The 15,680-nt window shown below is 28.7% G+C and overlaps 1 protein-coding gene across 1 annotated transcript; it reads left to right on the plus strand.

The window, feature by feature from the left end:
* Window positions 1-8,767: 8,767 nt before the first annotated feature.
* Window positions 8,768-9,511, plus strand: LOC139842110 (uncharacterized). Its single transcript, XM_071832284.1, has one exon. The coding sequence runs from the start codon at window positions 8,768-8,770 to the stop codon at window positions 9,509-9,511; it is 744 nt and encodes a 247-aa protein (XP_071688385.1).
* The last annotated feature ends 6,169 nt before the right edge of the window (window positions 9,512-15,680 follow it).

Here is a 15,680-nt window from a genome sequence, read left to right on the forward strand (position 1 = left end):
GAAGGTTAAGGTTATGATGGGTATTTGTTGATTTGTTTCGGAAGAAAAAAAATATATAAATAAAGAAGGCAACAGTGAAAAAAAAAGTTGTATAAGGTGTTGGTTTCGTGGTTTCAACCAAGAGAGAGAGAGATGTGGTGGTGTGTGGTGACCAAATAAGCATAACCGAAACTTAAGGTGGTTCGTGGTGGTGGTTCACGTCGGGAGGTGGCGATAAGTCATGGTTTAGTCGTGGGTTTAAGGTGGAAATGGGTTTGAAGAGGGTCATGGTTCACGATCATAAACATAAACGAAAAAGTAAGTGGGTTTAGGGTGGCATTAGGGTGGTAGCCGGTGGTGATCATGGTGGCATGGTGACGGTGCCCCGATGAGTGAGGGAGTATGTTCATGGTGGCCGATGATCGTGGTTAGCGAAGGTTATAGGAGGAAGAATAGGAGATGATCACTATCTATGCATATATTTTGATATGTATTATATATATCAATCATTATATAGACTACATAATATATAATGAGGTAGTTAGTTAAAGAGTCAAAAGGTAAATAGTGAAACAGTAAACATAAGTTTAAAATCTCGTGATACTTAATGGGATGTATACTGCCGACACTTTTAACGGATAGTATTTCGTACTCCGTTGTTAATTAATGGCGGATAAACGTTTCCAGAAAAAATCTCATATTTTTAAATTAACTATATTTATTTATTTTGGTTATTATGGTATAAAATTCGGGCATCAACTATTAAATAAAAATTACATTAATTATTTACTCCCAACCCCAAGTAAGATATAAAAAGTTTTAAAAAATAATACATAGCTCCTAAATACTTTTTTTTACTAAGCCTATATTTTATAAAACCCATTTTCGTATCACCGTTTATTTTAAAAATTACATAAGTTTTGAATTTAACTTGCTTAATATCAATCGAAAATCAAACGAGTATTATAATTATTTAATATTTATTTTTAATATACTTTATTTATATATAGACATATATTTTAAATAATAATTATTATAATATCCTAATTTTATTTTATTAATTTTTTTAATAATAATAACATATAATACTTCAAATTATATTTCAAATTATTATTTATATATACATACACACATATCTATTTACAATTAATTGTTCATGAATCGTCGAGAGCAGTCGAAGGTCAATTGAATATATGAAACAGTTCAAACTTTTTGAGACTCAACCTTACAGACTTTGCTTATCGTGTCGAAATATATAAAGATTAAGTTTAAATTTGGTCGGAAATTTTCGAGTCGTCACAACTACGTCACCAGTTAAGACGAACCTGCAATTATTCATTTCACTCTTTTGCGATAGCTTCACTCGTACTCTTCATAAGAATCAAATTGTTTTATCCATATTACCCACTGATGATAAAACTCTAGTTATCAACTCATATGTGTCATGAAAACATACTTATTGTCATCCATGACCATCCCACTCAAATTTCGAGACGAAATTTCTTTAACGGGTAGGTACTGTGACGACCCGAAAATTTTTGATCAAATTTAAACTTAAATTCTTATATGGTATCGACATGATAAGCATAGTCTGTAATGTTGAGTCTCAGAACTTTTGAACTATTTACATGGATGACAACTACCCTTCGACTGTTACCAACGATTCACGGACAATTGCTTGTAAATAAATATGTATATATATTATATAAATATAAGTATATATATAATATTTAGAATTAATAAAGTATATTTAATTAATTGAAATTTAAAATGTAAGATAATACTTAGAGTAATTAAACTATCATTAAAATATATATATATATATATATATATATATATATATATATATATATATATATATATATATATATATATATATATATATATATATATAAGTTATTATGAATCTATATATATATAATTTCTATTAAAGATATATAAATTATATAAATATTAACAATTTAATAAATGTCATCACACAATATTACATAAATGGTATTATATTTAATCGCAAGTTTGAAATATAATTGCTATAATAATATTATTATCATTTCTCCATTATCATTATTAGTAATTAAATTTATTCAAATTATCAGTATTGTTAATTAATAATAATTTGTAAATATCAATAGACTCCTTATTAATAATATTATTATTAATAATATTATTATTAGTATTATTAAAAAATATTAATATTTATACAGGATATAGATCAAAATTCAAGAATTAGATGTATATATATATATATATATATATATATATATATATATATATATAAACCAGATATATAAATACAAATTATTATCAGTAATAATATAATTACTAATTTAGTTAATATCATTAAATGTTAATATAATTATTATTAATCTAATTATTAATAGTAATATTAATAAATTTATTATTATTATTAGAAATTATTGATACTATTACCATTATTATTAATTTTATTATTATGATTATTATTTATATAATTATTATTAGTATTAATATATATTTAATTATTTAATAACACAGATTATATATAATCGTGTATCTATAATACAGAATTCGTTCCTATCTTAATCAAATTCTAACCAACTTTGTTTTCTGTCTCTGGATAAGTTAAACACACAATCAATCGTACAAATTATTGAGGAATCAAAATCTCACTTTAATTTTTTTATTTATTTTTGTACTGAACAAGAACAGTTTCTGTCGATGCAATTGATATAAAACAAAGCCTTTAATCCAGAATTTGGATGACACTCAATCAATTCCACATTCTCATTATCAACTTATATTTTTATCTGCTTTTAATTGATTAATTTTAATAAAGAAAATTCAAGAAAACAGGTTTATGCACTGTTCTTGATTTAATTCTTCAAACAGCTCGAATCCTTAATGAATTTCAAAAATTAGAAATGCATTGTTGTTAGGATTGGGTCGTTTAAACTATCTGCAAGGTATGAAAATCCAGATTTCTATATTGAATTTGAATTTTTGAAGTCAAACTTTTTATATAAAAAGTCAAACTTTTTGATTAACATAAAATTCGTATTCTTATTGATGTTTTAATTCAAATTAATGATTCAGAGAGTTTCTAATAAGGATTGTGAATCTTTTTCATGTTGTGATTGGGACCTAAAACGTCTTTAAAATTAAAATGTGATTTGGAGTTCATAAACGAGTCTATATGTCCGTTACAGCGAATTTTGTTATTTAATTAATGTAATTGATTCAAACAACGTTTATGGATCGTGTCTATTTAATTTAAGATTCCTAAAAACAACAATTAAATTGTGTTTAAGTGGGGATTCGATCTGTGGAGGATTTAGGAGATGAAGAAGATGAAAATGGTATTTCGATAGAAATGGTTTAAATATAATTAAATGGTAATAATAATCAATCACAGAGGAATGGTCAGGGGATTGTTCAGGTATTCGAGGGGTCGCAGGTTCGAGCCCTGTCGTGGGCAATTCTTTTTAGAAAAACTTTCAAAAGGGTATACACATTTATATTTTATTTTCATTATTATTATTATTATTATTATTATTATTATCATTATTATTATTATTATTATTATTATTATTATTATTATTATTATTATTATTATTATTATTATTATTATGATTATGATTATGATTATGATTATTATTATTAATATTATGATTATTATTATTATTATTATTATTATTATTATTATTATTATTATTATTATTATTATGATTATGATTATGATTATGATTATTATTATTAATATTATGATTATTATTATTATTATTATTATTATTATTATTATTATTATTATTATTATTATTATTATTATTATTATTATTATTATTATTATTATTATTATTATTATTATTATTACTAATGTTGTTATTAATATTATTTAGGGTTATTACAAGTATTATAATTATCATAATTATTATTAGTATTATTAATTATAGTTATTATTAATAATTAAATTATTATTATTATTAACATTAATACATGTTATATCACTATTATTATAAAGTTAGTTATTATTATTAACTATATTAGTATCATCATTTAGTATTATCATAACTAATATTATTATTTATAGTATTATTAATTGTGTTATTTTTGCTAGTAATATTATTAGGATTTCAAGAATACTAAACAGATTAATTATTAATAAAAGGTATTATGATAAAGATTAGGAGATTGATTATAATTATATGAATACATGTAGATTATGATTATGAATACAAATTAATATTAAAAGAAACTATAGTCATTAGTTGATAGATTAAACACGAAAGTTATGATTGTTATAATTATGAATATACATGTTTAATAATATTGTTAAGATTAAAAAATATAGAAATTCTAGATATAAATATTATTATGAAAAATTATTAAATCTTAACTAAAGTATGTTTTAAAATCGATTATTATAATTAATATTATCATAGTTATTTTAATACAATCTAGTATTATTATCATTATTAACATTATTATTATCACTTTTATCATTATTATAGAGTATCAATATTATTACTCATATTAGTATTATCATAACTATTAATTACAAACAAGTAATCCTTATATTAAAAATATATTTAACTTAACAATATTAACAATTATATATATAATGAAAGTATATAAATAATGAAACTTATAATTTATTAAATATATAAATTACATCACTAATAATAATATATATTTATTCAATTACGATTATATGTATTAATGAATATACAAATGATATAGGTTCGTCAATTCGAGGCCAACCCTGCATTGTTCAGTTGTTCAAAGTCGTCATATGTATTTTTACTACAAAATACAGTATCGTGAGTTTCATTACTCCCTTTTTATATATATTTTTGGGACTGAGAATACATGTGCCGATTTTATTAATGTTTTACGAAATAGACACAAGTGATCAAAAACTACATTCTATGGCTGGATTATGAATATTGAATATCACCCCTTTTTAGCTTGGTAACCTAATGATTAGGAAACGGGTATGACCCCTAATCGACGCGAATCCTAAAGATAGATCTATGGACCTCGACAAGTCCCATCCGGGGTACGGATGCTTTAGTACTACGAGATTATTATTATTATACAGATGAGATGTTCTGTTTGGGGATATTCTATGCATTAAAGTTAAGTCAGTTATCAAGCGTTCACCATATGAATGATTTTTAATTCGCGGGTTACGCGTGTTATTATGTACTCGGGTTACGTGTACAATTGAATATCTGAAATCTTGTGGTCTATTAAAATAATGGAAATGAATGTTTATGATAAACTAATGAACTCACCAACCTTTTGGTTGACACTTGAAAGCATGTTTATTCTCAGGTATGAAAGAAATCTTCCGCTGTGCAAATTGCTCATTTTAGAGATATTACTTGGAGTCATTCATGACATATTTCAAAAGACGTTGCATTCGAGTCATCGAGTTCATCAAGATTATTACTAAGTCAATTATAGTTGGATATACTATGAAATGATATGCATGCCGTCAACTTTCGATGTAATGAAAGTTTATCTTTTAAAAACGAATGCAATGTTTGTAAAATGTATCATATAGAGGTCAAGTACCTCGCGATGTAACTAATTATAATGTATTCGTCCAGATGGATTAGGAAGGGTCGTTAGAGTTCAAGGGTACTTTCGTCTTTTCGTGTGTGGATCTGATTGGAACTCTAAATCTCAGCCACTTATCTCACTTATTCATTTTCTTTTCCATTTTCTTTCTCTATTTCCTCTCAAAACACAAAACCCACTTAACTGAAATGTTCCGTTTTTATTGATTAAAAACGTTCCATATTAATCAATTTCGTTACGAGGTTTTGACCTCTATATGAGACGTTTTTTTTTTCAAAGACTGCATTCATTTTTAAAACAAACCATAACCTTTATTTCATAAATAAAGGTTTAAAAAGCTTTACGTAGATTATCAAATAATGATAATCTAAAATATCTTGTTTACACACGACCATTACATAATGGTTTACAATACAAATATATTACATCGAAATCAGTTTCTTGAATGCAGTTTTTACACAATATCATACAAACATGGACTCCAAATCTTGTCCTTATTTTAGTATGCAACAGCGGAAGCTCTTAGTATTCACCTGAGAATAAACATGCTTTAAACGTCAACAAAAATGTTGGTGAGTTATAGTCCCACTTGGTTAATTATGTTAAATGATAAGTAAATATATTATTAAGTGTATTAACAATGAAATATATATGTAAAAATAAGACTACTAACTTAATGATTTCGAAACGAGACATATATGTAACGATTATCGTTGTAACGACATTTAACTGTATATATATCATACTAAGATATAGTATATATCATAATATCATGATAATATAACAATTTAACATCTCATTTGTTATAATAAATAATGGGTTAACAACATTCAACAAGATCGTTAACCTAAAGGTTTCAAAACAACATTTACATGTAACGACTAACGATGACTTAACGACTCAGTTAAAATGTATATACATGTAGTGTTTTAATATGTATTCATACACTTTTGAAAGACTTCAAGACACTTATCAAAATACTTCTACTTAACAAAAATGCTTACAATTACATCCTCGTTCAGTTTCATCAACAATTCTACTCGTATGCACCCGTATTCGTACTCGTACAATACACAGCTTTTAGATGTATGTACTATCGGTATATACACTCTAATGATCAGCTCTTAGCAGCCCATGTGAGTCACCTAACACATGTGGGAACCATCATTTAGCAACTAGCATGAAATATCTCATAAAATTACAAAAATATGAGTAATCATTCATGACTTATTTACATGAAAACAAAATTACATATCCTTTATATCTAATCCATACACCAACGACCAAAAACACCTACAAACACTTTCATTCTTCAATTTTATTCATCTAATTGATCTCTCTCAAGTTCTATCTTCAAGTTCTAAGTGTTCTTCATAAATTCCAAAAGTTCTAGTTTCATAAAATCAAGAATACTTCCAAGATTGCAAGTTTACTTCCAAGTTTTCTAAATCCATTCCAAGTAATCATCCAAGATCAAGAAAACTTTGTTACTTACAGTAGGTTATCTTTCTAATACAAGGAAAACCCTAATGGTGTTAATCTAGGGTTTGGTCATGTAAATTGAGAATTTGTAAGAGTTAATTGTGTTGTTAGTCACTAATACACTTGTTAAATGATGAAGGATTTTTTAATGGGTTAAGTTTGACCAAATTTGTAAGTCTAAGTGTTAAGATGGGTCAAATGGGTAATGTTGACTAAGTTTGGGCAAGATGGGTATGAAATACCCTAAATGGTGTTGGTTGTTGATATTGGACTATAATCACTAGCTTTTAGTGATTTATGATGAGTCTTGGCCAATGATGGGAGGTTTGGTGTAAATGAGTCATTTAATGCAATCGGGTCATTAAATGCTCAAGTGTTAAATGTTCGTGTCTAGTCCAACTAGTTTGTGTATTAAATGTGTACTTAATAAATTAGGTACTTGCTTTGAAGCTTGCGGACTTTAATCATCACCTTGGCATTAAGGTGAGTGGGATATTTATGCATGTATGTATATAGTATATTTATTTGTATGCTATGGCATGATTCACAGAGCCGGAAGTGCCATAGTGTGTGCGAGTGTGCTACGATGTGAACCACGGAGTCGGTGGCATCATGGTACATGTAGTGATGTGAACCATAGAGCTGGTAACATTAAAGTGTGAACCATGGAGCCGGTAGCACTATAAAATGAGGTGTGAACCACGGAGCCGGTAACACCGAAGTGTGAACCATGGAGCCGGTAGCACTATAAAAGAGTATGACTCAAATGCGTAGTGACGTGAACCATGGAGCCGGTAGCGTCATAGCATTACGTATGGTGTGAACCACGGAGCCGGTAGCACCATGACGCGTGTATGGTTAACCATATAGTTGTGCATGTATTGTAGTATAGCATATTATATTTTGGAGTACATGCTATTGTTTATGCTAGTTGCGGTATTGGAGGTTGTTAGCTTAATATTTGGAGTTCGTATGCTAATATTATATTGTTAGCATGTTTGTGGAATGTGTGTAGGTGGTTGCAAGTAGGTATATTATATATGCATGTGTATACTTATTGCACTCACTTAGCTTACCCCTCTCTTTATTTATCTTTTTAGATGTAGGTGCGGAGAAGGGGAAGGGGGTTGTTGGGCACTAGTTACCCCTTGTTGGATGCTTGGTGAAGCTTTTTGAAGTCGACAAAGTGTTTTGGGTAGTTTAGCCCCAAACCATGCTCAAGTGTTGTTTGGATTAAAACTATCATTTTTTAACGAGTCGAACTTGTATTACATTCGTTTAAAGGCCTTTGAACCTAAATTGTAAACATTTAACTTGTAATATTGTTTTAATGGGTTAAATGGGACGATTCACATTATGTAACCATTTAATCGGGCGTTAATGGTTTAAACATTAAAAAAAAAAAAAATTGGTCTTGTTGAATACGGGATGGGTTGTTTCAGAGAGCAAATGCCGTAAGTTTTTCTGGGGCGGGTCGGGAGATGATGATAACTTATCATGGGTTAAATGGGATCTTGTTCTTCGTTCTTACCGGGAGGGAGGGTTAAATATCGGGTCAATCAAAAGTAAAAAATGGGCACTCTTGGGTAAACGGTGGTGACATTTCAGGGTTGAAAACGACACCAGTTGGGTGAAAGTAATCAAAAGCATCTACATGAGGGATGGGGGGTTGGGTTATTTAAACACTAACTCTTTGTTAAAGCATACTACAAATTGGTCAAATATAATCAAGGTTGGCATCGAGATGAGTAAACAGAACTTCAATTTGGAATCACTATTCGAAAGACAGCTTGGTGATGGTCATGACTTGCTTTTTTGGGAAGACTTGTGGATTGGTGAAACACAATTAAAATTCCTTTTTCCTCGTTTGTTTAGATTGGAAACTGTGAAGGATGTTTCAATAATGGATAGGGTGGAATTCTCGAATAACGCATGGTCTTATACTTGGTGCTGGGTGAGGAATTTAATAGGTAGATTACATGGCGAGTTAATCCAACTAAAGGCGCTGACTAAATCTGAAGCAAAGCTAGGTAATGGGAAGTGTACATGGAAGTGCAAAACAAGCGGGAAAAATGAATACAACTCAAAGATTGTTACTGAAAAAATCAATGAGTTAATGACACAAAGTGACAACTCAAACAATGCAACCCTACGGAACAGTCTTCTTCCCCAAAAGATTGAGATTTTCATTTGGAGAACTAAAAGAAAGAGGATACCGACAAGAGTAGAGCTAGACAAAATGGGCGTAGATCTCGATACAATGCTATGTCCAATGTGTAATGATACAATTGAGACGGTGGATCATGCTATTTTGGAGTGCAAATTTGCAAAAGAGATTTGGGAAGGTATTTTCAAATGGCGGGGAACAAATGCACCCTCAAACTTAAACATTGAATCAACATTCAAGGGCATCGAAATTGGTGGACTCTCGGGACAGGGGAAAAAAGTGTGGCAAGCTATTGAGTGGATGACGGGTTATTTTATTTGAAAGAATAGAAATCATAAGTTATTCGGGAAAGACACATGAAGAACATCCAAGACCATCAACGAGATTCAAGTTAAACCACATGAGTGGATTAACAATCGTTCAGGAAAGCTACACATAGATTGACATCAATGGCTACTTCAACCAAATAACATGGGTTTCCCGAGCATCGATAATCGGGATCCTGGTTGAATCTAATTTTCGTGTTGTATAGTCGAGTTTTAAAAAAATAAAATCGGGTCTGGGCATAACTAATGCTCATGTATTCTGTCTGAGGCTCAAATACATAGTGTTAGCCACTTACTTGTAAATATTGTTCATTTTTAATATATAGATGCCTTTCAAAAAAAAGTCTATTATTATATATAAGTAGCAAATTCATTGATTAAATTAAATTGTTGTTTTATGTAACATATTATAATTATTTTCAACATTCAAGTTCTATTTCTATTTATAGTTATAAACTATAATAACAAAAAATATTATACTTATTAATTTAAATTTATACTACCTCCGTCTCATTCCAATAGTCTAGTATTCCATTTTGAGCTGTCCCAAATTAATAGTCCACTTCCATAAATAGAAAGGAAAGAAGATATTTCATTGGTGGATCTGGAGAGAGAAGATATTTCATTGGTGGAGAAATGAAGTTAGTGGGATTTCCTAAAACTGCGTGTTTTTTGTCTGTGGACTATTGAAATGAGATGGAGGTAGTAATTTATAAGTATAATAATAATTATATTTATTTAATATTACGATATAAGGTTAAGTAAATTAGTATTCTAACTGACACATTTGTCGGGGGAAACAATCAGTGTATGATTACATTTAGAGTATAACTAGTGAAATGACCCGTGAAATCAAGGGTTTATTTAAACGAAAAAATTTAATGACATATCTAGGTATTAAGTGAATGTAAATGCTAAAGTCGTTTGTTTTAATGACCCGTTTGACTAAGAAACTTGTCATTATTTTTACAAATATATAGAGACATTTATTTTCGCATACATATGTAATGTAATTAATTTCGTAAAAAGAATCCATATTTGAATTTTAATAATATAATAGTTATAATTATAATTATTATATTAAAAGTAAATAATAATAAAAATGTTTGCTCAGAGTTTATTTATATTTTAATAATAATAATAATAATAATTAGTAATAATAAATGTCTTTTAATTTTTTTTTAAAAATTATAATTACAATTTAGGAGAGATTAATATTTTCTTTTATAAATGATTTCGTATTTTTTAATTAAATTAACATATAATTATGACATCATCATTATGAAAATTAAAGGTAATTAGCTTTAAAATAATATTATTTATGACATCATCAACATGGTCTAAAAAATTTTCTTTTTATTTTTTGATTTTTTTTGTAAAGGAAAAAACTTATTTATGATGTCATCATTTTAGGAATATAATAGAATCTATAGCTAGATAATAGATGATAACTCTAGTATGTATTTTTTTTTTAAAAATTACTAAATAAGTATGATGAATATTGAATAGTGTTATTGCTTTTAGTATATGATGAATATATATATATATATATATATATATATATATATATATATATATATCATATATATATATATATATATATCAAGACTAAACGTACATTTGATAATATGAGATGCATAATTTATAATCTAATGGTTTCTTAACCAAAACCTTTTAAGAAAAAGATAAGTCTCGAAGAAATATGGGTTAAAAAAGATAAGTCTCGAAGAAATATGTTAAAGTAAAAAGCACGAATCAAATGGGGTGTTGAAGGTGGCGAAAACTCAAAAAATTTTCACTCCATCATCAAATGAAGAAACAACAAAAACAACATTCGTAGCCTTCATGTCACTAGTGTATGGCAAGAAAATCCTGATATTGTCAAAGAGGAAATACATAGGCACTTCAAAACCTTTTATGAGGATCATGATATGCGTGTATTTAGTTTTGATGGCTTCGAAACTGCCAAGATATCTTAGGATGTATCAACTGCTCTCGAAGCTCCATTCAAAGAGGAAGAAGTGTGGGAAGCGATAAAGGATTGTCGTATTTCCAAAGTTCCTGGTCCCGAAGGGTTCAACTTCAAGTTTTATAGGAAATTTTAGTGGTTTATTAAAGATGACTTGATGAAGGCATTACTTTGGTTTTGGAAGTTTGGTGAAATATCCCCGGGATGCAATGCTTCGTTCATTGCTTTACTGCCTAAGGTTAATGACCCGGTTTGTCTTCGTGATTATAGACCTATATGTTTAATTGGTAGTTATTACAAAATCATTTCGAAAATTCATTCTAACCGTCTTCGTGGAGTCATTGATAAGATTGTAGCTATTGAACAAAGTGCATTTACGAAAGGAAGATCAATTCTCAATAGTATTCTTATTGCTAATGAATTAGTTGATGATGTTAAGAGAAGAGGTTCTAAATGTTTTATTTTCAAAGCCGATTTCGAAAAGGCATTCGATAGTGTTCGGTGGAAATTTCTCCTTGATATTATGTGTTGTATGGGTTTTGGAACCAAATGGAGAAAGTGGATGGATTCATGTTTTCGTTCAGCTTTTATTTCAATCTTAGTAAACGGTTTGCCAACTAAAGAGTTCAAGATTCAAAAAGGCGTTCGTCAAGGTGATCCTTTATCGCCTTATCTTTTCATCATCACGAGTGAAGCTCTAAATATTCTGCTAATATTGCGATTAAAAATAAAATTATAAGAGGTGTTGAAATTGGTAATGATAGAATTTACGTGTGTCATCTACAATTCGCAGATGACAACATGTTTTTTTGGGAATTGGAGTAAAATAAACTTCTCAAATGTTCAAAAAACTGTTGAGTTATCAAAATAATTAAAGATTTAATTATGACAAAACTGTAATTTATTTGCACTAAAATGTTATGTGCAGCCAACACAAGTTTGTTTATGTATAGACAGCAAATATTGTTGTGTCGAGTGTTTAGTTTGCTGCTTAATTGTGACGATCGCTCCAAATCCATATGGACAATACATCATTCATTGATTTCATTGCGAGGTATTTGACCTCTATATGATACGTTTTGTAAACATTGCATTCTTTTGAAAAGACACACCATAAATGAATATTTAAATCAAAGGTTTTCGACATCTGATGATTTCTACATATAGACAATCATCGTAAATAATAGTTTACAATAGTACTTCCGTTGACAATGCAGTCAAAATAAGATACATGGTGATGATTTGGTGAATGCAACGTTTCCTTGAAAAATATGCCATGTATGACTCCATGCACATAGCTTGTCTAACATATAAGCAAACAGCGGAAGACTTCTAGGGAACCTGAGAATAAACATGCTAACAAGTGTCAACACAAAGGTTGGTGAGTTCATAATTTTAGTGTTTCGCATAATCTGTACATAAAGGTGGATCACAAGATTTCAGTTGTTTCATCCCGAAACGTTTATCAAAATATTCTACAAAATTGAGCACCCTGGTAACTAAACTTAACGTATATATAATTTGTACCCTTTGTATAATCATCTTAATAATACACGCAAACCAACGTGTACGCTTCTCAAATAGCATACGTCCGTTAAAAGGCTAGCACTCTAGCTCGGACGGGGATATCAAGCCCTATGGATCCATATACAACTACTCGCGCCCACCAGTTCTTATAACCGGCAGTTACTAGTTACCAAAGCTAAGGGATTTTCGGTTCAAACTCGGTGTAGAATTTAGTATGTACTTGTATCCATTGCGTTTAAAATAAAGTGCATGTATTCTCAGCCCAAAAATATAGATTGCAAAAGCAATTAAAAAAGGAGCAAATGAAACTCACCTTAGCAGCACATAAAGTTGTTCATCGTAATGTGACCGAAACTCGGAATATCAAATAATCGTAGATCTCAACCTAGAGAACATATGTTGGTCAATAAAGGTCTATCAAGCTAGGTCTGGTCATAGTGTATCACAATCCTAATGCTCGAGATCGACATACAAAAGTTATCCAAAGTCGTTTTAAAAAGTCAATTTTGACAATAGTTCAACAAACGAGACGTACCTTATATAAGGATTCATTTACTCGGCTGTTAATATTTAAAAATCCATTTTATCAATCTTGTAAACAAGTTGTTTAAATCTTAATTGCAGATTCAAATGCAATTTCAATTAACATCAATCATAATTCAGTTGATCATATCTTTTAATCCGTTCATCGAACTTATTCGATATCTAAATGAAAAGTTATTGATTTTTCGTTAGCTTTCCAAAAACATGTATATCATATACCTTTTACTAGTAATATATGTATTTAATTCGTGATTCAATATAAACTGTTTAACGATGAAATTTAGCATACTGGCATGCCTAAACATATATACTCGAGCACTAGACATGGATACACAATTAATATATAAAAGATAAGATATGAATGCTTATGTATCAATATTGTGATTTCATATTGCAGGAAAGTACGTAGACGCAACGAATATGATAAACACTAGGTTTGACTTGTAAATAATACCCATGAACATTACCCATAACCTCCATAGCTATAACCCATAATTTCCTTAACTTTATCCCGCTCAAAAACCCATTTTTGAAAGTGACACGCTCATAACCTCGTCGTAGTATTTTATGTTTATTACTAATTAATAATTAATAATACTAATAATTAATAAGATTAATAATAATATTAATCTTAATAATAATAATAATAATAATAATAATAATAATAATAATAATAATAATAATAATAATAATAATAATAATAATAATAATAATTTAAATACGGAGGAAGTAATATAAATAAATATGTGTGTGTGACAAACAACTGAACTCGCGAGCTTTTATAATGTTTTCTGAATCTGATGCCCATGCGATCGCATGGGCTTCTAGTACAAATACCATGCGATCGCATGGCCTGCCTGGACAGCTCACATCTCTTTTGTACACTAGCTTGTCGACATAATATTATAATATAAATATAATAAATAATTTATATAATTAATTATATATTATATTAAATTCATGTGCATAGTTGACTTGTAATTTTCGTCCCGATAAGTCGTACGTTGTCACTCGACTTCTGTCCCAGTTTCGGTTTTTCGAACGTCTTTCGTATACTGAGAAAACTTGCATTTTACGTTTTGGGATACGTACCTTTGTCAAAATATAGCCTTAAATTATCCCTAAACTATATCACTCGAAATGTAATTTATACATTTGAGTGTTTTGGTCATTTACTTTTATAAATCAATGTCTCGTTATTTAATCAAGTATATCTAAATCCAAAGCGTTTTATATCTATTTAAATATTATATTTAATCATTTTAATATATATTTTTAATATTAATAAACACGTTTTAAGTTACACATCGCAAGTTATTCATAGCTTTAATTCTAACAGTTAATATTTCTTATTATTGTATGTGTCCAAATTAAGTTATTTAAACAAACACTTTACCATATATTTCGAATACCGTTAAAAAGGAATAATTTCTTAAATCAATGTGGACCTCACAACAGAGACTCGTAATAATATCATAATCCTTAAAGGACTCAGTAAATATCTTTTAATTCAATCGTTTAACATAACATTTTAACTTCGTAGTAAAATATATCAATCAGATAATCAAACCAATAAGTTTAATGCACAGTATCGTTTACTCACTTTGTTACGTTTTCAAGTTATAGTATATGTATCTATTTACATATAATTGTTCGCGAATCGTCGAGAACAACCGAAAGATATTTGAATAGTTCAAAATTTTGAGATTCAGTTTAACAGACTTTGCTTATTGTGTCGAAAACATTAAATCATTTAAAGATAAAGTTTAAATTTGGTCAGAAATTTCTGGGTCATCACAGTACCTACCCGTTAAAGAAATTTTGTCCTGAAATTTGAGTGAGGTCGTCATGGCTAACAATAAAAATGTTTTCATGACGAATATGAGTTGATAAATAGAATTTTATCATCGTTGAATAATATGGATAAAACAATCCGATTTCTCGAAGCGTATGAGAGAAGTTATCGTAAAAGAGAGAAATGAAAGAATAGAGATTCGTCTTAACTTTTGACGTAGTTACGATTGATTTCCGGAATTTAAGGAATAGAAAATCTTCATAATCTAAATAAGATTTGATTCTTCGAAATTTAAGGAAATTAAGATTTCTTTTAAATGCGTAATCTGCC

Source organism: Rutidosis leptorrhynchoides, chromosome 4 (assembly GCF_046630445.1).
Source record: "Rutidosis leptorrhynchoides isolate AG116_Rl617_1_P2 chromosome 4, CSIRO_AGI_Rlap_v1, whole genome shotgun sequence".
NCBI classification, from domain to species: Eukaryota; Viridiplantae; Streptophyta; class Magnoliopsida; order Asterales; family Asteraceae; genus Rutidosis; species Rutidosis leptorrhynchoides.

Bases quoted from the DNA above. Each gene is read 5' to 3' on its own strand.
- LOC139842110 (XM_071832284.1), top strand. From the start codon at position 8,768: ATGAGTAAACAGAACTTCAATTTGGAATCACTATTCGAAAGACAGCTT.